General features: G+C 52.1%; 4 protein-coding genes across 4 annotated transcripts; 3 read left to right on the plus strand and 1 right to left on the minus strand.

Moving 5' to 3' along the window:
* Positions 1-511: 511 nt before the first annotated feature.
* J4E78_001213 (uncharacterized protein) lies at positions 512-2,734 on the plus strand (the record flags this gene model as incomplete). The annotated part of the gene is made up of 2 exons (XM_049361873.1): positions 512-868; positions 989-2,734. 2 exons carry the CDS (start codon positions 512-514, stop codon positions 2,732-2,734), a joined length of 2,103 nt encoding a protein of 700 aa, XP_049227156.1.
* Positions 2,735-3,676: 942 nt separating this feature from the next.
* On the plus strand, positions 3,677-6,497 carry J4E78_001214 (uncharacterized protein; the record flags this gene model as incomplete). Its single annotated transcript, XM_049361874.1, has 3 exons — positions 3,677-4,222; positions 4,271-4,978; positions 5,028-6,497. The coding sequence occupies 3 exons, from the start codon at positions 3,677-3,679 to the stop codon at positions 6,495-6,497; spliced, it is 2,724 nt and encodes a 907-aa protein (XP_049227157.1).
* Positions 6,498-7,488: 991 nt separating this feature from the next.
* On the plus strand, positions 7,489-8,675 carry J4E78_001215 (uncharacterized protein; the record flags this gene model as incomplete). The annotated part of the gene is made up of 2 exons (XM_049361875.1): positions 7,489-7,802; positions 7,859-8,675. The coding sequence occupies 2 exons, from the start codon at positions 7,489-7,491 to the stop codon at positions 8,673-8,675; spliced, it is 1,131 nt and encodes a 376-aa protein (XP_049227158.1).
* A 3,723-nt stretch (positions 8,676-12,398) lies between these two features.
* Positions 12,399-19,955, minus strand: PRPF8 (Pre-mRNA-processing-splicing factor 8; the record flags this gene model as incomplete). Its single annotated transcript, XM_049361876.1, has 3 exons — positions 12,399-14,887; positions 15,239-15,694; positions 15,746-19,955. 3 exons carry the CDS (start codon positions 19,953-19,955, stop codon positions 12,399-12,401), a joined length of 7,155 nt encoding a protein of 2,384 aa, XP_049227159.1.
* Positions 19,956-20,241: the final 286 nt, after the last annotated feature.

The following is a 20,241-nucleotide window of genomic DNA, read 5'->3' on the forward strand; positions in this document are numbered from 1 at the left end:
CTTCTTCGTAGAGATGCGTAATCTCTGCTGGAAGGTTTGCAACTGCTACTTGTTAATTGCGAAGTCGCGCACAATGCTCTGATCAAAGTTACCATCATGTATGAACTGTTCGAGTACTGTTGCCGCATCCTCTGCGATAGCCATGTTGAGATTTCAGGTAGGTCGGATGGCTAGGCGTATCGACGCGTGTGGCGATGTTTGTGACGAGTTATGTCGCGCGCAGCCAGGACGCCGTTGACAGCAAGCTCGGAACGGCGGACAGAAAGATCAAGCGCTGTATTCTCCGTTGCACCTGCGAGTTTGATGGAAATCGATGAGCGCTGATGGCTTTACAAGTGAAGGAGCCGTGTCGCAATGAAGGAAATGACAAAGCGCAAAACCCTTTCCGCAGACTCCTACTTTGGTCGCACTCGAATCCCAGTTCTTAACCTCTTCTCGCGTCTCGACCGGATTATATCGTGAGTTTAGCTGTTGCGACAGACTATCGGAGTCGTGTTGTAACGCGTCGGGCATGCAGGAACAGCCGCTGACAAAGAGGCTAGATTACGTGTTCGGCAAGATGCAGCGCTATCACACCCAATCAGACGACGGCACCGAATACGAGCCCGTCTCATCCACCACGAACGAGTCTTGTTCCGACGACGCTGACAATTCCAGCCGAGGGGACGACTTGACTGAAGACCAGGGCCACCTGCCATATAGCCACGAGTTCACTGGTACGAGTGTGGACCCGAAGCTCGCTACACTTCTCAACGGACCACAGTGGCAGAAGCCAAATCCGTACACACGTCGCACAGCTAGAGTAAACTACAGCCTTAAGAAGGAGCCCTCGCCATCTGCCCAGAAACGGCCTCCACAAAAACCAAAGGTACGCGTGCAGTGTCGTTTCCAGAGACCCCCTGCACACCTTCGCTACGGAACATCGTGTTCGCCAGTTGCGAGACCCGTCCAAGCTCCAGTGTTCTCGCAGATATACTAACAAGCGCAGTACCTTGCGGCAGAGGACAATCGAGCTCCGCCCCCCGCACCTGACCCTGATACTTTAGCACGCTGGAACAACAGCCGGGAAGAGGAACTGAGACCCCACTCCTTTATCAATACTTTCGTTAGCACCAAAGACGAGGTAAATCGCTGGATCTACGAGGGTGCGCCAAAGACACGCTCCATTAGCGAGGACTTTCTGGAGGGATTTCACGACTCTTCACACATCTTTCGCGATATGCGGGTCACCGACTATGCGCCGCCCAGCGGTCCCAGCAACATCGTGCAGGAGTACCTCTCTCCCGAAGATCCTTGGGTCGCCAACTACCAGGATTTCAAGGTGCTCACTGATGCCGAGAAAAGAGAAGTAATTGCTCGAGAAGCCGAGGAACATGGCCTTGAAAGACCGAAGGGCTGGAACGTGTCCTTCCACTACAACCCACACGTCGAGTACCATCACTTTGGCAGCTCACATCCAATGAAGCCATGGCGTTTGACGCTGACGAAACAACTCGTTCTTGCGTATGGTCTAGAGTATACTATGGACTTATTCGAACCGAAACCAGCGAGCAAGGATGATCTTGCTATATTCCATGACCGCGAATATCTAGACTATCTCAGCATGATCACACCTCAAAACGCGCAGCCTGAAGATCCACAGTACATAACATATGGCTTCGGTGGTGAATCAAACGACTGTCCGGTGTTCGATGGACTTTGGAACTACGTATCGCTCTACACTGGAGCTACGATGAGTGCTGCATACAACCTGATCAACAACCAATCCAATATCGCCATCAATTGGTCCGGAGGTTTACATCATGCGAAAAAGAATCTCGCTTCTGGATTTTGCTACGTCAACGACATCGTCATAGCGATACAAACGCTACTCTCGCGGAACCAACGAGTCCTGTACATTGACATTGACGTTCACCACGGCGACGGTGTCGAGCAAGCGTTTGAGTCTACAGATCGTGTCTTCACACTCTCGTACCACAAATACGGCATTGACAAACACGGCTACCCATTCTTTCCAGGTACGGGAAACATTGACGAGACCGGTCCTGTAGATCCCAGGAATCCCGGCAAAGCTCACAGTCTGAACATTCCCATCGATGACGGCATCGACGATGACCAATACAAATGGTTATTCAAGACAGTCACGGGCGCCGTGATCGACAAGTATAATCCGCAAGCTATCGTCCTCCAATCGGGAGCCGACTCTCTTGGTGGCGACCGCCTCGGCCGCTTCAATCTCAACATCAAAGCGCATGGCTACTGTGTCGAGACGGTAAAAGCCTACGGTCGCCCTCTACTTATCATCGGCGGTGGTGGCTATACACCTCGCAATGTCGCACGAACATGGTGCCACGAAACTTCCGTTTGTGTAGGTGCGACACTCCACAACGAGCTACCCGCTCATGTTCCCTACCTCCAAGCCTTCAAAGGAGCTGAGAACGGCGATGGTGTTCTCTACCCAGACCTGCACAACACAAAGCGACACGACAACCTAAACTCGCAGGCCAAACTGCACAAGCTAGTCGAGCAAGCACTAGAAAATTTGAGGTACTTGGAGGGCGCACCTAGCGTGGTAGTGGATACAAAAGGCATACCCTTGGAAGAGCTCATGCGTGTCAGAGAAGCGATCGATCGGGAGATGGAGGAAGAGGCAGAGGAAAAGGCGCGTCTTTCCGTCGAGAACAGTAGGCGCAAGAAGGAAAAGAATGTCGGAGGTCGTGGTGAGCGGAGGTAGGGTTGGATACCCTTGCTTTGGTGAGATGTGATGCAACGTTTTGATCACGGCCTATCTACAAGGCGTTTAGGAAAATGTTGGAGTCAAAGGGAGGATACGCTTTTCGTGATACCCATCACGAGCACTTGGATATTTCTCGCTAGGCAACACTCTATACGGATATGCCATGTCTGTTCTCGGAAAAGTTCTTGGACGCATGCAAGTCGGATTAAGGCGGACTTGCGGAGATGATTGGTAGTTCCGAATTTTTGACCGATCCTTCGCACTCCACGGGACGCGGACAGGCTTACATTGGTAGCACATCGTGAACCCTGATCCTGTTCCAAAGCACCTTGTGACGCGGTGTTTCGACTTTTCTGCTTGATGCATTGGCAGGTCTCCGTGGGCCCCGACATAGTTCTACCGTGATGTGTCGATTGAGTTCCAACTTGGACTAAGTCGCGAACGATGTGGTGCACACGGGTGGCCTGACTGGAATGACTCAGAGAGCACTTTAGGCATATGGGGTTTGTAGTAATCTGACTGCAACGGGCCGCCTGACAGGACTGCTGTTGGTTATCAGATGCTCAGTCCCAGCCGTGGATGACGTTGCGTCGGTTTTAGTCGGGCGTAAGGCACAATGTGCGCTCCTTCCTCCGCAGGTTTGCAAGTCAACCAATCGACTTTCCGTCTCTTTCCCAATCTTTCATGGTTGACCAGCCTGATCTGCTCGGGCGTTGATGCGCCATAGTCTGATTCGCCAGAGACTGCATGCCCCACCGGGAATGTTCCGCTTCGTACTGGGTTCGTACACAGTGGTCGGAGAGTGAAGTTGGGTCAGCACCGACAATCGACCAGGGTCTCGCCGCAAGAGTCAAGCCACACGGAGGTGCGAGTGTCAAGAGTGAGAAGACGTCTGGGTGAGAGAAGAGACTATTCCCAGTGTCATCCACCTCTCGTACAATGTCGGACAATACGCAGCAGAGCCAGAGTCCGCCCAATGGCACACACAGGCCAAGCGGCAGCATCAGCGGCCCCTCACCCGGTGGTGGTGCTGGGCCGACGCCAAACCCCCGGTCGTGCGTAACCTGCCGCAGGCGCAAAGTCAAATGCGACAAAAAGAACCCGTGTTCCAACTGTACACGCGCCAAAATCGACTGCATCTTCCCCGGACCTGGACGTGCGCCGCGCAAGAGCAGGAAACCACCAGATGCCGAGTTGCTCGAGAGGCTGAGGCGCTTGGAGGGCGTCGTCACCAGCCTGAACGCCCAGGTTGAGGGCCACGAGCAGGAAGCCGCCGACCGTGAGAAGGAGCGACACAGCAGCACGAGCGAAGAGGGATGCCCCAACGGGAACAGCGGCGTAAAGTGGCCTGCCAAGCAGCATGGCGCAAAGGTCGCGACAGACAACAGCGTCGAGGGTCTCGAGAGCCGCTTCGGACGCCTGGTGGTTGAGAATGGCCGGAGTCGCTATATCAACAACTCCTTCTGGGCTTCCTTGAACAACGAGGTATGTACGAAAAATTGGCTAAATAGTAACTACGCTGATGCATCCCAGGTCGAAGATCTAAAGGCGATCCTCATAGAGAACGACGACGACGAAGATGACGCACAGTCGCCCGAATCGTCCAACATGTCCTCGGCCCAGGGCTTCATCTTCGGCTACAGTTCCTCAAACGTCGATATGCACGCGCTGCATCCTCCCGAGCCACAAGCGCGCCAGTTCTGGGAAGTCTACAAGGAGAACGTCGAGTCCTTAGTCAAGGTCTTGCACATTCCCACCTTCGAGCCTACCGTCTTCGACGCCTTCGCACATCCCGATAAAGTAAGCAAAGGGCTGGAAACGCTCCTGTTTGCCGTATACTACGGCGCCGTAACAAGCTCCACCACGGAAACCTGTCTGGAAAGATGGGGAGAAGACAGAGCTACACTGCTGAATCGATATCGATTCGGACTGGAGCAGGCCTTGGCGAGGGCAAACTTCCTTTACTGCGACGAGGTTATTATACTGCAGTCGTTTGTCATCTTCCTCGTCTTGATGCGGCGCAATGATGACGCGCGCAAGATCTGGACGCTAACTGGTCTGGTTGTACGCATCGCGCAGACGCTCGGAATACACCGAGACGGCAGCCACTTCGGTCTGCCACCATTCGAGATCGAGATGCGAAGGCGGCTTTGGTGGCAGATTTGTATTCTCGACGCGCGATCCTCCGAAGACCATGGCTGCGATCCCACCATTGTGGAAGCTCAGTTTGACACCAAGATGGTAAGTCTTTTTGGCTCGAGCTCCACATATATATGCTAATACCTCGCAGCCCCTCAATGTGAACGACACAGATATACACCCCGACATGACCGAGTTCCCCGAAGAGCGACAGGGCTTCACAGACATGACCTTCTGCCTCCTCCGCTTCGAAATCGCTCACATCATGCGCCGCATCGCATACATACCTCCGGGACCCGCTAGGTGCACCGAGTACTTCGCTGGCATGACGATCGAGCAGAAGGAGAAGTGGATAACAGAGTGCCACCAGGCCATGGAAAACAAATACCTCAAGAATTGCGACATGACTATTCCGATTTGTTGGGTTACGGCGACAATTTCCAGGCTCATCATGAGCAAGATGTGGCTGATAGTATACCATCCATATCAGCGAAAAGATGGGGGTGCGACGTTGCCTCAGGAAACCAAGGACAAGCTCTTCATTACCTCGCTTGAGAATGTGGAGTACTCCATGCTGCTCGAGACCGAAGCGCGAACTATGAAATGGGGCTGGCTGTTCCGCACGTATGTGCAATGGCACGCCATCGCCTTTCTGCTTTCTGAGCTATGCGTCCGCACCAAAGGCGAAGCCGTAGAGCGCGCATGGAGGGCCCTAGAAGCCACAGCGGGCCGTTGGTGGTTCCCGCTCAACGACGCTTCGCCACTCCGCAAAGGCCAGCAAGGAACTCTGTGGAAACCGCTCAGGAAATTGCTCACGAAAGCAAGGGCTGCGCGAGAGCGAGAGTTGGCTCTTGAGCGGGCTAGCTTGGCTATTCGAAGCGGGCAGTTTGGCAATAGCCCGTTTTCCTTCCAGATGCCAACTGCGCAGAGTCAAATGAACCAGCCATCACAACAAGATGCCGACATCCTGGACAGCATGCTGCGACCTGCTGCACCGAAGTTGGGAGACATGCCTAGCGCTGAACTTGGAAGTTGGCCAAACAGCCCTACGCAAGCCAAATCGCGGAACAGCCCGCTGCAGAATGGAGACGGCATGAGTGGGCAACGTCAATTACCGAATGGACCAGCAAACGGCACACGAGGTCACAGCAATAGCAGTCCTGGGAAGGAATTCGGCGACTTGTTTGAATTCGGCCTTGACAATGTGATCAACGACGTCATGGGTGCTGGCGGAGTCTACGACGGCACAACCGTAGACTTTCCAAACTTTGCTGCCCCGTCCACGACTTCGCAGCCTCCGCGCTCGAACACCACCACTTCAATACATCCATACGGCACACATGGCGCGCATCCACCAACAAAGGCGAATGGTTACCCCACGTTTGGCGACGGCATGCTTCCAACCACCAACATGGATTTCAGCATCGATAACACCGGCAACACTGCTTTGAATGGCATGCTCATGGGCGGCAACGGGCAGCAGCAGCAGCAGGTTGACGACGCCGTTATGATGGACAACGGCGACATGGACTGGACGCTCTGGGACGACATGGTTACTCAGTATGGTCATGGGGGCAACCCGTCGAATCCGGCTAGTACGGCTTTAGTAAACTGGTTCTGAGGGGGTATCTCAAACAGTAATGTTTTCACGAAGCCATGATTGGCGTAGATATCGGCGTTTGGTGGGGAAAGAGCTCTACTCCGTCCTACATGAGCGAGCGAACGAACAGGCGGTTTGTTATATCTTGTGCTAGAGGTGTATTTCCAAGCACCTGGTGTTCGCTGTATGCAGCTCAAGTAGGTTGGGGAGGATTACTTGATTGTATCCTGTCATATAATCATTTTCAAGACGCCAACCTACCTATAGTTGTATAAAGCGAACGCAAGGGTTTTTGGAATTACATCTGCATTGCGATCATACGTTGTATTCAATACACTTAAAATGCATTTTTGACCATTCCACCAACCAGCTACATTTCCTTGATTCTCAGATAACCTGGTGGAATGAAGCTAACTAGTACAACACCCTGATGTCAGCTCATACACACCGGTGATGCTGGTCGGTAAACACGTAAGAATGCGACAGGGATAAGGCGCATATATATACCACGTGGAGGCTCTGATTGCATAGTGCAGCTCTTGGTATCGATAACCTTATCTTCACCGCTTGCCAGCGGCTTGTTGCCCCACGTCTTCTTTCATGCACGCCACGTTACGTGCGCTATATGTGCGAGTGTAATACAACATCATTTTGTTTATGAAGTTTTCCGTTGTTGAAAACATCACAGCCTCTTTGAGACATCTGTCTGTCGCTTCTTCATCTGGTTTGCAGTGGACACTAGGAGACCTGCGAGTAAGCAGTCGGAAAGAAGGAGATCTAGAAGGCTGCGATATTAAGCAAGTGTACCCGAGTGTCTGGTTCTCGGGTTTACATCACTTTTAGGGTCTCGAGAGCGGGTTGTGAGACAAGAGATCGCTTCTAGAGCCAGCGAAATCGGCGGCAGCTTCATTTTACTCTCTGCACTTCGGCCCTCGATATACGTTTACTTTCATACTGTCTTTCTACTCGCATATTTATCGCATCTGAGCATTTATACATTCGACGATAAACCATGTCATCCGCAACGCCAACACCCCAAGACTCTGGGCTGCCCGCTCCTGCAACACCACACGAAACCTCACCTTTGGCATCGAACGCTTCGTCTGCGTCAAAGCCAACCATACTTCACCTTGGCGACGACATCCGGTGGAACCATGACTTGTACACGGAGCTCAACAACAAATTCAACATCATAAGAACGTACTCAATGGGCAGAGAAGACTTCAAGCAAGCGCTCAAAGAGAAGAAATGGGGTGACTTCGTTGGAATGTACCGACCCTTTTGGAACACAGGCGGCGAAATGGGGAACTGGGATGAAGAACTCATGTAAGTCCACCACCATCCCCTCCCCTCCTAACCCCACCCACTAACCCTCCCCCAAGCGACCTCCTCCCCTTCTCCTGCAAAATCTACGCCTCAGCCGGCGCAGGCTTCGACTGGGTAAACACGCAATACCTCGCCTCGCACGCAGGAACCATATACTGCAACAGCGCCTCCGCATGCACCGAATCCGTCGCCGACGCCGCCATCGTACTAATCCTGTCCTGCTACCGCGCAATCACCTGGTCCTTCCTCGCAGCGCGATCGTGCGATCCAGAGCAGTTCCGCAACGCGAACCAGAATATCGCGGCTGTGACGCACAATCCCAATGGCAGCACGCTCGGTATCGTGGGATTGGGCCGCATCGGTATGCGTGTTGCGGAGAAAGCGAGTCGCGCTTTTGACATGAAGATTGCTTATTACGATGTTGTGAGGATGGAAGAGAGGGAGAGGGAGATTGGGGCGAGGTGGTGTGCGAGCCTGGAGGAGTTGCTGTCGACGTCGGATTGCGTGTTACTTGCTACGCCGTTCTCGGGGGATACGCTACTTTCGACGAAGGAATTCGCTCAGTTTAAGAAGGGGGCGAGGCTTGTGAATATTGCGAGGGGCAAGTTGGTGGATGAAAAGGCGCTTAATAGGGCGTTGGATGATGGGATTGTTGGGGCCGCGGGGTTGGATGTTCATGCTAATGAGCCCCATGTGAATGAGAGGTTGGTGCAGAGGAATAATGTTATGGTGTTGAGTCATACGGCGGGTGCGAGTGTCGAGAGTCACGTTGGGTTTGAGAGGTTGGGTATGGAGAATTTGTTGGGGTGGTTGGAGAAGGGGGAGGAGGGGTGTTTGAGTGCTGTGAATTTGGCGTGGTTGAAGCGGGAGTGATGGATTGTAGATGTGTCTGCGTTTCGTGTTTTTTTCAGTCGTTGACGCATACGCAGTGTCCTTTTCTTTCCATGCTCTCTAGATCACATCAACGTCTTCTTCACGCTCCCCGACTAGCATATAGTTTCCTTTGCTCGTTCTTCTCCATTTTACTCTCCTGGCTACTCACACACTCCCTATCTTCTCACTACTCAAGCACTCTTGAACTCAGACATGTTCGACCTTGTAGGTCTTATCGATCGACACACCCCCGTCCAAGCGTCTATCTTGCAGCAACTCGAAATCAGGGATATCATAGCCTTGTCTCGCGTGTGTAAAACGCTAAAGCACGTCTATGAAACTACTACAAAGACCCAATACAACATCAACAATGCGTTGAAGCCATTTTTCGCTTCACCGGTGGAGTTTCGCAACGTCCAAGCAGAAACAGATGCTATCATCAGCAACAGCTTTGCACTCTGCTTTTTCCTTCGCAGACCTGGCACACATCAAATCATTATCTTTGTTCGAAGAGGTTCTTCAACTACGAAAATGCAAGCATACCTAGAGAAGGATGGATGGGTTGGGCCCGAGATCCCGCCACCACTCGAAGACTGCGATGAAGTACGCCCTTTTTAGCTGAATCTGCTTTAAAGAAGACGCATAGAGCTAACAAATGACAGTTATATCACTTCGATAAGCATTTCCGCAACTGTAAGCAGAAAGCGAAAGCACGTCCGTCATGCGATTGCCCTCATTTGGTCCTCCTCAGCAGCTGCGATTCCCCGCTTTGCGCTGCATTGCTCCAGCCCTCGGTAACAGAATCCTTCAACATAATCACTTGGTCGCACGCATACTCCCTTCTACCATACCCGACCTTCATTCTCCAACGCTCGTTCCTCATGAAACACGCAGCTGATGGTTCATCCGATGGTCTCGCGCGGCTCTTGAAGATAAAGAAGCGTATTCTCGATCTACCCACCGAGCCTCTAGACATACGCGATGCACAAAACTGTACAGTCTCAGAGCATCAGCCGATATTGAAATCACTTGTAGATTATGGCCATCGTCGCATCGGCGATAATCACACCTGGACGATAGCGCTGAATGTCGACGGCATCCGCCAACCAGCAAAACCCGCCATCACGACCACTCACGCAAGTTTTCGATTCCTTCCCGTGTTCTGTCCACCTCCCATCGAAGATCATCAGGGGAGACTCCGCTTTACTCCGTCTCACTACAAACTTTCGACACATGTGGTCACAGCCCCATGCTTGAAGTATGAGTACCTCATCGATCCAACAGATCGTTCACACCCTGCTCAATTCATCGTTCCGAGGCGGTACAAAGATATCAGTTTGATGCAAATCGAAGCTCTCGAGAATGATGAGAAACCGCCAGGGTGGTACGTAGGTGACTTGGACATGAGCAGGTTAGACCATGGTTGGGATGAGTTTGGGTGCGCTGTGCCGGCGGGGTGGAAGTGGTACGATGATGAGGTTCAAGGGTTACTAAAGGCGCGTTGGGATTAGGGAAATTGAACACCCTGGAGCCTATAGCAATGTCAGATTCTAAGCTTCGCTTGTTCTCTCTGAGTGCAGTCTGCCGATCTGTTTTGAATCAGAGTATTTGTGAGTGGCTCGCCAATAGTGGGTCGTGTCAGGATTGTGGTAGAGCTTGGTATGATCGCGCAGAACCATGGTTTCGTGTTCTATTCTTCGCTGCGTCATGTCCTTGTTTTTGGTGTCCATTTGTATAAAGTACCGCAGAAATCTCTTTCTCTATGCTTCTCATTCCCATCTACGTTCAAAAAAAAGACCACGCTCTCATCACCATCGACATCACCTTACTCAACCAGCGATAACCACCGTATCTACTTCACACCGATCTCGCCAGCACCCAATCACAAGATGTTGAGACGCTGTCAATATCTCACTGGGACAGGATCACAATGCAATAAACCCCCGCAGATAGCACCCTGCCCTTGGAACGAGACGACACCAGGAGCATGCTCCGAGCATCACGGCCAGCCTTGGAATTTTCGCATCATGGATCTTCCCCTCGAGCTTCGCGAGATGATCATCCGCCATCACCTTCCTGAGAGTATCAGAAACAGGTACCCGACGGCCCAGCGAGACGAAGACACGGGATGCGGGAGAATTCTCAACATAATGCTCGCCGCAAAGCAAATCAGCAACGAAGTTCACACAGTACTCTACAAACAAAAATCATTCATGGTAACAATCGACACAGCCTCGATGAATATTCGATTCTGTAACCAGTACTTCAAATTGGCGCCCTGTGGAAAGATGCTCAACAATCAGAAGCACCCCCAAAACGCGCACTTCAACACCAACTTTTGTGCCATCGCCAAAAACATCAGAAAATCCGTCGTCTTTATCAAGCTCGAATTCGATTGTTGGTACCTTCAGACAAACCAACAGCGCTTGCGCAACGGCATAAATCTATTTCTGGAGATGATTGCAAGAGATCCCAGTAATAAGAACAAAGAACATAGGACTCTCGATGTAAAATTCCGTCCGATTTCTCGTACATGGTTGAAACCCCAGCGACAAGCATACTCTGCGGTCCTAGAGACAGCGCGAGAGGTCGTGGATATTTTCCAAAGTCTTCAGGACGTCTCGATAAACATGTCCTTCGAAAACCTTTACATCAAGGCACATGGCTTCGAAGGTGGGCGGTGGTGGGCGGGGCGGGTGTCATACAACATCCGGAAAGAGGGAGGCAGGTGGGTTGTTGATGATGGAGTGGAGGAGTTCTCGGATATACAATACTTCTATCTTTAATAGAGTATCTCATTGCGTATGAATCGTATAAAATGCGGGAGGTGTAGTTAGCTCGTCGTCTTTGGGTCGCCTCTAGGTTACCGCAGTACTGTGGGATAGCGATGATAAACTACGGTGTTGGAATGGAGGCTGTAACATGCTTGCGAGGATATTAGGTGCAAAGCCATCGTACGAGTACTAGAGCTGAGCCACAAAAGCTGAGAGAGCAAATGCAAGTACTCGTTTGTTGCTGACTGCGTTGGGAAGTATCGAAGGTGTAAGATGATGCGGGGCACCACGTGCAGAACAGCGCAAATCTCCTATCAACAACAGCACACTCTTATCTAATATAGATCCAACCTCTCTCATCGCACAAGACCTTCAAGAATTCGAGTGCCATGACGCGCGAACACCCCACAGAAAGCGGAAAGCGGCCGTTGAAGCTTGCGACCAAACCTATGACGTCAGTTTCCACATCGTCAACTGCATCTGGCAAGGGGGATTTGGCATTCAGTCTCGAGCATAAGAAGAGCAAGGGTAAGTTAAAGGTGCTTGAATAGCTAGTTTTCAATGCTGAGTAGCGGAATAGTCACAACGTTCAACCCTCTCCTCTCACCATCGCCATTGCTGGAGCCAAAGGTGTTAGAGCGCAGGAGCAAAACGCTGGATCATCGGTAGAAAAAGTTAGTACAGACAGCGAAACATCGATTACTTCAGAGCAGCAGGCGCAGTAATCACAACGGCATGGCAGACATGTTTGTAAATTCAGTATGCATTTCGCTGAAAACATTATAATACACTATTCACGTTTTTGCTACCCAATCTCAATCATCGCCCATTCTCCACTATCCATGCAATCAATGATGCGATGATGCAAAAACGCCAAATCCCTAGGAACGCCGTGAGAGGGTGTAGTCCTCCTCAGATACACTCCTCCTTTTGTTGTACATCGTCCCGTCTACTCAAACTGGTTCTCGCGATCGACCCAGACATCCTCCAACTCAGCGAAGTTGTGGAAGTGCAATGGGCGATGGATGCTGTCGTAGAAGCGTACAGGTGTGTCGAGACGCACATGAACTGGCCTCTTCTCCACGGTACCGAAAGTGCTACCCATAAAGCTGTAGTTCCAGACGCCGTTGTCTGGTACGAGGAAGTAACCTCGGATCTTGTCTGAGAGTAGCAACTGGCACTTCTCACCGAAGCTGGTGCTGAAACCAGTTGGGTTGTCAGACATGGTGTCCTTGTTCTGAGCACCCCACTTGTAGCCGTCAGGAGTGAGGGCCCATGCAGCAAGGGAAACGGAACCAGGGGTGAAGGAAACTGTCATTGAGACGGTCTTCTTGTCCCAGCTGGGGTGCTGGTTCATGAGACGAGCGTGCTGAGTAACGTCGCTGGCTTGCATGTATGGCGGCTCGTTACCACTGACAGTGTGGATGATTCCGAGGGGCTCGAGATTGTCCAGGTACTCATGGTTGGGCAGCTCCTTAGGTAGCTGAACATCGCGAGTGTTGCCTACTTGAGGAATCATGACGATGGTGCTGATCTCCTTGACTTGGTCGTTATCCGCTGGCGACTTTCCGTACAGGTAACCGGCAACCTGAACACGGAGATCGGCAATGGTGATGAAGCGCTTCAGTACGTTCTTGGGCATGACGTACGTGAAGTGACCCTCCTCCTTGACATCCTCAGAGTTGATGTAGATGTTGTTCGCACGAGTGCGCAAGTTGGAAGTAGCCACAGCCCTCGTCCGCCACTCAGTCTTGGAGGCGAACGATGCCTGCTCGTACTGTGATGTGGTTGTGACAACCATCTCCTCACCGTGGATGTTCTGCGTCTTAGTCGTGACAGCAGTCAATTGCTGTTGCTCCTCCTGCTGCTTGTCGATCTCGGCAGCCTGTTGACGTTGCATCGAAGGAGCTGAGATCTCCATACCCAGGATAATGTCACGCACTTCACTGCTGGTGAGCGATGAAGTGTTGACGTTGTTCTTCTTGCCGTAATCAAGCAAGATGAGATCTCGAAGTTGAACTTCAACCTTGATCCAGTCTTCGTCAGCTAGTGAGGGCCAGATGTGATGCTCTTGTGTAATGACAGTCTTGTCTGGACGCAAGAGCAGCTTCGTCTTGTCCTGGTTGACGTGCAGGGCGCGCAGGATGAGGATCAAACGGGAGAAGGCCGTGTATGAGGAGATGGTCTTCAGCCATTCGTCGTACAAGTTGAAGAGCACCATCTGAGGTCCAGTCGCTCGCAGAATCATGTCACCAAGCTTCTCGACCTTCATAGCCGCCTGGAAGGGCAGTTGCAGTTCCGAGGCACGGATGGAGATGTTGGGGAAGTCAAGCAAGTGCACCTCAAGAGGGTCAAGCAGACCCTTACGAGTGACGATGAGCTGCTTCGGCTGCTCCTCCACAGGCAGAGACCGGATAAGAGCCGCTACTTCTTCGGCCGTCTTCCACTTGGCTAGTTGACCAAGACGCTTCTGGCCAGCCCAAACACTAGTATGGATAATCTTCAGGAACAGTTGTCCAGTACGAGGGTTGAAGATGAAGATAGCACCGTTGATAGGCTTGGTCGTCAAGTTACCCTCGAAGGTCTTGTGGATTGTCACACGGTAGACATTGGTATCGTCGATGAACAGCTGGATCTGGTTGCTGAACAGCTCAGAGTAGTTCTGTGAGTTGAGGAACTCTTGAGAACTCTCAGATGCGTACAGCTGAAGACCCTTCCTGATACGCTCGCGGAGGACGTAGAGCGCAGGATTAGCCTTCATGACCTTTGCCATGGCTTGTTGAACGAGTTGTTTAAGACCAGGGAAGTATTGTCCGTATGCAGAGTACAAGTTGTAAGCCAGGTCGATACCGATCATGAGACCAGTAGCGGAAGGGTAGATGCTCATACTGTCCTGAGTGTAGTCGAGGTACTTGGCGCGAACGTAACGCTCAATGTCGTGAGAATCGTAGTCACCGTATCGCAGTTGAACGTCAATCCAGAACTTGTTTGTCGTAGTGGCGCTCATGGTGTCCTTGGTATCGTAAAGCATAGATGGTGGTGATACGCTCCACTTGTGGCTGGCGAAGAGGAGTATATCAGCACAAGAACTGTTCATCTTGTACGACTTTCGCGGATGGATAGTCTCCTTCTGGACCGTCTCGATACCGAGAGCCTCGAGCTCTTGGTCGAAGACCTGGCACAAGTCCATGACGACGGACTCATGGATCTTCTGCCACAAATGGGCACGGAAAATCTGGATGAGCGAAATTTTGAGGGTGGGGATCTTGCCGTGCAAGAAGATACCAGTGAGATCGAGTTGGACCTGGAAACCAACGTAGACGTTGGCTCGGTTGATGGTAGGTGACCACCAAAGTGTGAAGCGACGGTTGGGAATCTGGTTAAGACCGGAACGTTGAGCGTTGGTGAGCTTCTTGAATTTCATAGACTCCTCAAAACCTGTAAGAAAGTTAGCATTGTTATGCACAGAAAGGTGTTCGGGGTGGTCGTGACGGAGAAGAGGAAATAACAAGGGCGGGAGTAGAAGAGTTTTATGCCCATGCATCTCTCCAGGCAACTATACCCGCACGTGACGGAGGTGAGGCACCAGCTCCAGCACGCGATGAGGGTGTTCTTTGGTAGATCTGTTGCTGCGAACCAAAATCGCGAGCCAGGCTTACAGCCGACACGTAATTTTGATGAGACAGAGGGACAGGGCTAAGGGCAGTTGGGGAATACGATGGTGGCAGAAAGTGTAGAGATCTGAGTAAAGAAAGACCGAGACTGTACTCAGTACACGGAAAAACGTACCTGATGCCTTTTCCCAGAAGAGACCCTCCCACGATGGGAAGGCCGTTGCCTTGAACAAAGTGTGCTCCAGGATGGTCTCAACACCACCCAAAGCCTGAATAACATCTGTTCTGTACGCGTTAAGATTCCATAATTTACCGTCGTGGCGTTGGCTCGTCCACCAGAAGGGGTTGCTCTTCATGTGTTGGTAAATCTTGAATTCGGTCCGTGCGCGGAAACCCTTGTCGAAACTGAGGGTACTGCGGTCCTTCTGGAACAGGGTGTTAATACGAGGGAGACCACGGTCCCAGCTGTCCTCCAGATCCTCGAGGGTTAGTCGGCGGTTCTGTTGCTGTGCCTCTTGACGCTTTTGGGAGTATTCCATCCAGACACGTTGGGAGTCGACGAACTCAGACTCCCATGGGATGATGTAACGGAAGATGTTTGGAATGAGAGTCTCCTCATCGTGCGACATACCTATTAAGTTAGCATAAGTTTCATTCCATTTTATACGGGGTAGTTTCTTACCGGCACGGTAATGCGTGACGCCAGTGTCAGTCTGCTTTGACCATCTCTTATCACTGGTTGGGATAAGAATGTGAGATCCAGAAATCATGCCCAGACCACCCAGTTCCTTGGGCGTGTAGAACACAGCAGGAGGGAAACGCGAAGGCATCTTGGAATTCAAACCAATCTTGACGCGCGTCTGGATCTTGGTCTCGCACTTCACAATCGTATCGAGTAGTTTGACGGTGGACACCGCAGCCTCACGGTAGTAGGTGAAGAGCGCAATGAGAGTCGTGTTCCACTTGTTCGCAATCTTCGTGAATGTAGTAGATCCAGAAGACATCAGAATCTGTCGAATGCGGTTGTTGAACTTCTGAATATCTTCTTCGGTCACCTGCAAGAAAGCATCCGCAGTACGCTCCTTGGTGGAGTTGTCGACAAGAGACCACACGCTGTCCTTAACAGGGAATTCGCCAGTCAGGTTTCGGATCTTGGGCAGGATACGGACTTCGAAACCGTTCATGGAGAACAGCAAGTTGGGGTTGTCGCGACTGTAGACACTAGCGAAGGTGTCGTCCCACTCGATCGTAGTGACCGATCGTGGTAGGCGGTTCTTGAGATCCCAGAAGACTGAGCGACCAAGGTTGACATCGTGGCGCATCAGTCGCATTCTAGAGTCACGCGGCCAGCACTTCTTGTTCTTGTATCCAATGACGTTCTCAAAGTTAGGATCCGGGTTCTCAGTGAGGAAACGCTGAATCAGATCGCGAGACTCCTCAGCGGTGAACCTGAAGAAGACCCAAATGCGGTCAATGTACCTGGTGTACAATCGGATCGGGTGGCGCACCTCGGTCTCCTTGTCCTTGAATTGCAAGAAGTCGTTGGGGCTCTCTGGTGCACCAGCAATCTCGTTTGCACGCTGTAAACCCAGAAGGAGGATATCCAGCACGAGACCATAAAACTGGAAGACGAAACCAGAGAATTGGAGACCACGAATCATACCGTAGGCGTTGACGTGGTTCATGTCCTTGTAGTTGAGTTGCACGTTGTTCTTCGCTGTGATGTAATCCGCCAAGTTGTGGTCCATGATGAGACGCAACAAACGGTTCAACATGGTAAGATCAATCTTCTCATAGACCTTCGACAGCTGAGTTTCGATCATGACGTTGCACTCTCCTTCTTGGCTCTCCCAGACCTTGTCAAGGTTGTTGATACCCTGCGCCCACTTGTAGGTCAGCAGAGGTGGGACCTCGGAATCTGAGGGCTTGATCCAGGCTGGGAATAGGTGCCGTTGATCAGCCTGGTACCATAGGTACTGATCGAGGTAGGCGTCGGTGATCTTCTCCATGGGCTCGATGTCGTACACAGGGTTTATGTTGCTGTAGTTATCGTTCATATCGATACCGACTTCCTTGAAAGCACGCTGTGTGAGCAAGAAGCGCTTGATGCGCGCAAGAGTAGTACCCGGGGAATCGTAAGCCTGTTCAATGAGAGCCAACTCTTCACGCTGACTCTGGTTGAGTCGGCCCTTAACTGAGTACGCTTCCCTGAGACGCTCCAGGGCCAGGATGAGAATCTTCGTGTCGTGCTTGTAAGAGACGCTTGGGAATGGAATTGGCTGGAACTTGCGGGCTTCCAGCCAGTGTACCATCGTCGTGTAGATGGCGACAGCTTCTTCAGAAGAGACGTAAGGACCGTCCTTCATGTAGTTGTGCTGGCGTTCCTGCTCGGCCTTGAGCCACAAACGTGTCAATCGACCCAGGTTCTTCTTGGCCACAGTCTTGTCAACGGTGGCACCTCGTCGAATACGCTCACGGTTGTAGTGTGCAACCGAAATCCACCAGTCTGCCTTGCTCTTGACGTAGCGCAAGATAATGTTCTCGATGGGGGCTGGCAGACCAGGTACCTTCCAAGGGATGTTACTCTTCCAGCAACGCCATGCCTCTGACAAATGTTGCAGAACAGTGTTGACTTTGTTTTGCTTGATGCCCTCAGGCATCATGTCCATGAGATCACTCATCACAGCAGCGCGGAGCTCCAAGTCGAAATGCGACTCAACACGTTGCTTGGTGACAGTCTTTGCAACACCCTTGCTGTGCCTGCCCTCAAATTGACGAGAGAGCAGGTTTCCGAGCCAGCGCTCGAGCAGGGGAATGATACCGCGCATGAAGAATAGCCAAACTCTCCAAGCAGGAGCCCAGAAACCACATCCAGGACCCTTTCCGACAGGGCCAGAGTTGAATCGGTAGTAGATCAAATGCTTCAGATCCTTGCAGGAACGGATCTGGTGCATCAGCTTGTACTTGTAACGGTACATACCGGTCAGCTGACCGACGTGGTTGAAAGCGTAAAGGATACCATCGGCGAGTTGGAAGGCGTCGATGTTGCCTAGACGGTACTGGACCTGAGCGTCAACAATGAGCTTCGTTAACCTCAGAATTTCACGCATGAGATGGAAAGCGTTTCCGAAACGTGACTTCTTGCGCTCCTTGGTGGTGAGGGTCTTGACAGGTTTCAAGTTGAAGTTGTAGTCAAGATGCAGGTAGGTCAAGTTCTTGCGATGGATGAGAAGGTTGAGCATGTTGTATCCCTGTCGGCACACCTGCAGACCAGCCTCAACCCAATCAATCTTGGTCTGCTGGAAGAATTTGGTGCTCTTGAGCGTCCGCATCAAATTCTGCTTGTTTTGTGCTTGTGGCGGCTTCTTGTGGAGCTCGTTCAAGACAAACGTCTTCAGCAACTTTTGGTAAGAGACCCGGACCTTGACGGGCTGACCCGCAGGAACGTGCTCAAGGTACCATTGCTTTACGAGGGGAACGTCCTGTGCCCGCACCATACGACCTGATCGCTTGTCGAATGGGTGGGGTGCCCACCAAAGCGCGATGGCTGAAGCAGTGTCTGGGGTAGCGATCTCCTCGTCAGCCATGAACGGCTCCATTTCTTCGGGCATCTGGAAGTCATCCTCGTCATCCTCATCATCTCCACCGAAGACCAAATCCTCGTGGCTCACGGAGATGTTCTTTGGTGCAACAGCTCTTGAAGAGATGGGGTTAATTCCAGGATCAAAGTAAAAGGCAGGTAGATCCGGATCCTCAGCACGAACGTACACGACCTGCGGGTGAGAATACCAAGCCAGCTTGACACTTCGCGGCAGAGAGTTGTAGAGGTATGGGTATGAGACGCGGTACTCGGTTCGGATTGGCGATCGGAAGATGATGCGGTCAATGGCGTTGAACTCGCCAAAATCCTCGTCGTTCGGGTCGATGTCCTTGTACAGTGGCTCGAAACGGGGCCCTCCGGGTATCGCGACATTGAGTGCCTTGGCTGTCTGGAAGCTGTCCATGTCAAACATGTGGAAGTAGTTCTTATCAACGATGTCGCTGAGAAGCTGTTTGCTCAGACGGTATAGCGTTGCCATCTGAGGCAGGTCAAGGTTCCAGGTCTCGTAGCTGGGTCCGTTGACATGTGGGGTATCGAGAAGCGCGCGGTGGTCGTAGAACCACTCGTACACAGGGCTATCTTCGTCCTCGTCCAGCTCCAACTGAATAGGCTCCAGTGGCTCAACGTCTTCGATGTTCTCCGAGTACGACAGGGGCGGCTCTTCGTCGTCGAAAGGCGGGAAACGCATGCGCTTGAAGTGTCGGCGATCGCTCTTCTCCTTCCTCATGGCCAGCCACATGGCTGCCCATTGTGCGTGGAAGACGGGCTCGATCACACGAGGAACCTCGTTGACCAGGGTCAGACATCCGTTGGTGTGGTAGAGGACTTTTACGTCTCGTCTACTCTCCCAGGGCATGGGCATGTTCTCCAGAAGCTTCAGAACCGCGTGCGGCATGAACTTGAGCGCACCGAGATAACTTCGCTTGTCCGTGGTGAATTTCTTCTGGGACACATCGCCGATATCCCTAAACACCTTGCGCAAATGCTCTGGGGGTAGATCCGCCTTTTGTGTCTCAACGAATCCTGCCTTGCGCTTCTCGCCGAACCTTTGGCGCTGTTGCCGTAACCAGTCCTTCTTCTTCTGGGCAAACTTCGCAACTTGCGGGTCGACAGGTGGCCGCATACCGGGAGGGCCTACTGTACCGGGCGCACCTGGTGGTCCTGGAGGAGGCGGCGGTGGCGGCGCATATCCGGAGCCCGGAGGACCTGGCGGAGGCGGTGGTGGTGGCGGCGCGTATCCAGCACCTGGAGGGCCTGGTGGAGGCGGCGGCGGGGGTGGGGGAAAAGCCATGTTGACTGATATTAGGGAAAGAAATCTGTTGCCGTTAGAGGGGATGAAAACGCGACTGGCGGGATTATGCGCCTCTTGGATCGAGTGTCGAGATTGTAGGAGCTGGGAGGCTCTTACAAGATTTAAGGCTGAAGGAGATTACTGACCTCTATAACGCGATCACAGTGCTATACTGAACTCGTGGATTGAGCACAGTTGGTCGCGCGACAAGCTTAGGAGTCGAATCCTGAGCTTTGCGGACGGCGCCGCGGTCGAAGAAGGGGAAGTCGCGTCGGCGCGTGGGTCT

The sequence above is a fragment of the Alternaria triticimaculans genome (assembly GCF_023758025.1).
Source record: "Alternaria triticimaculans strain BMP 0046 chromosome Unknown scaffold_1, whole genome shotgun sequence".
NCBI classification, from domain to species: Eukaryota; Fungi; Ascomycota; class Dothideomycetes; order Pleosporales; family Pleosporaceae; genus Alternaria; species Alternaria triticimaculans.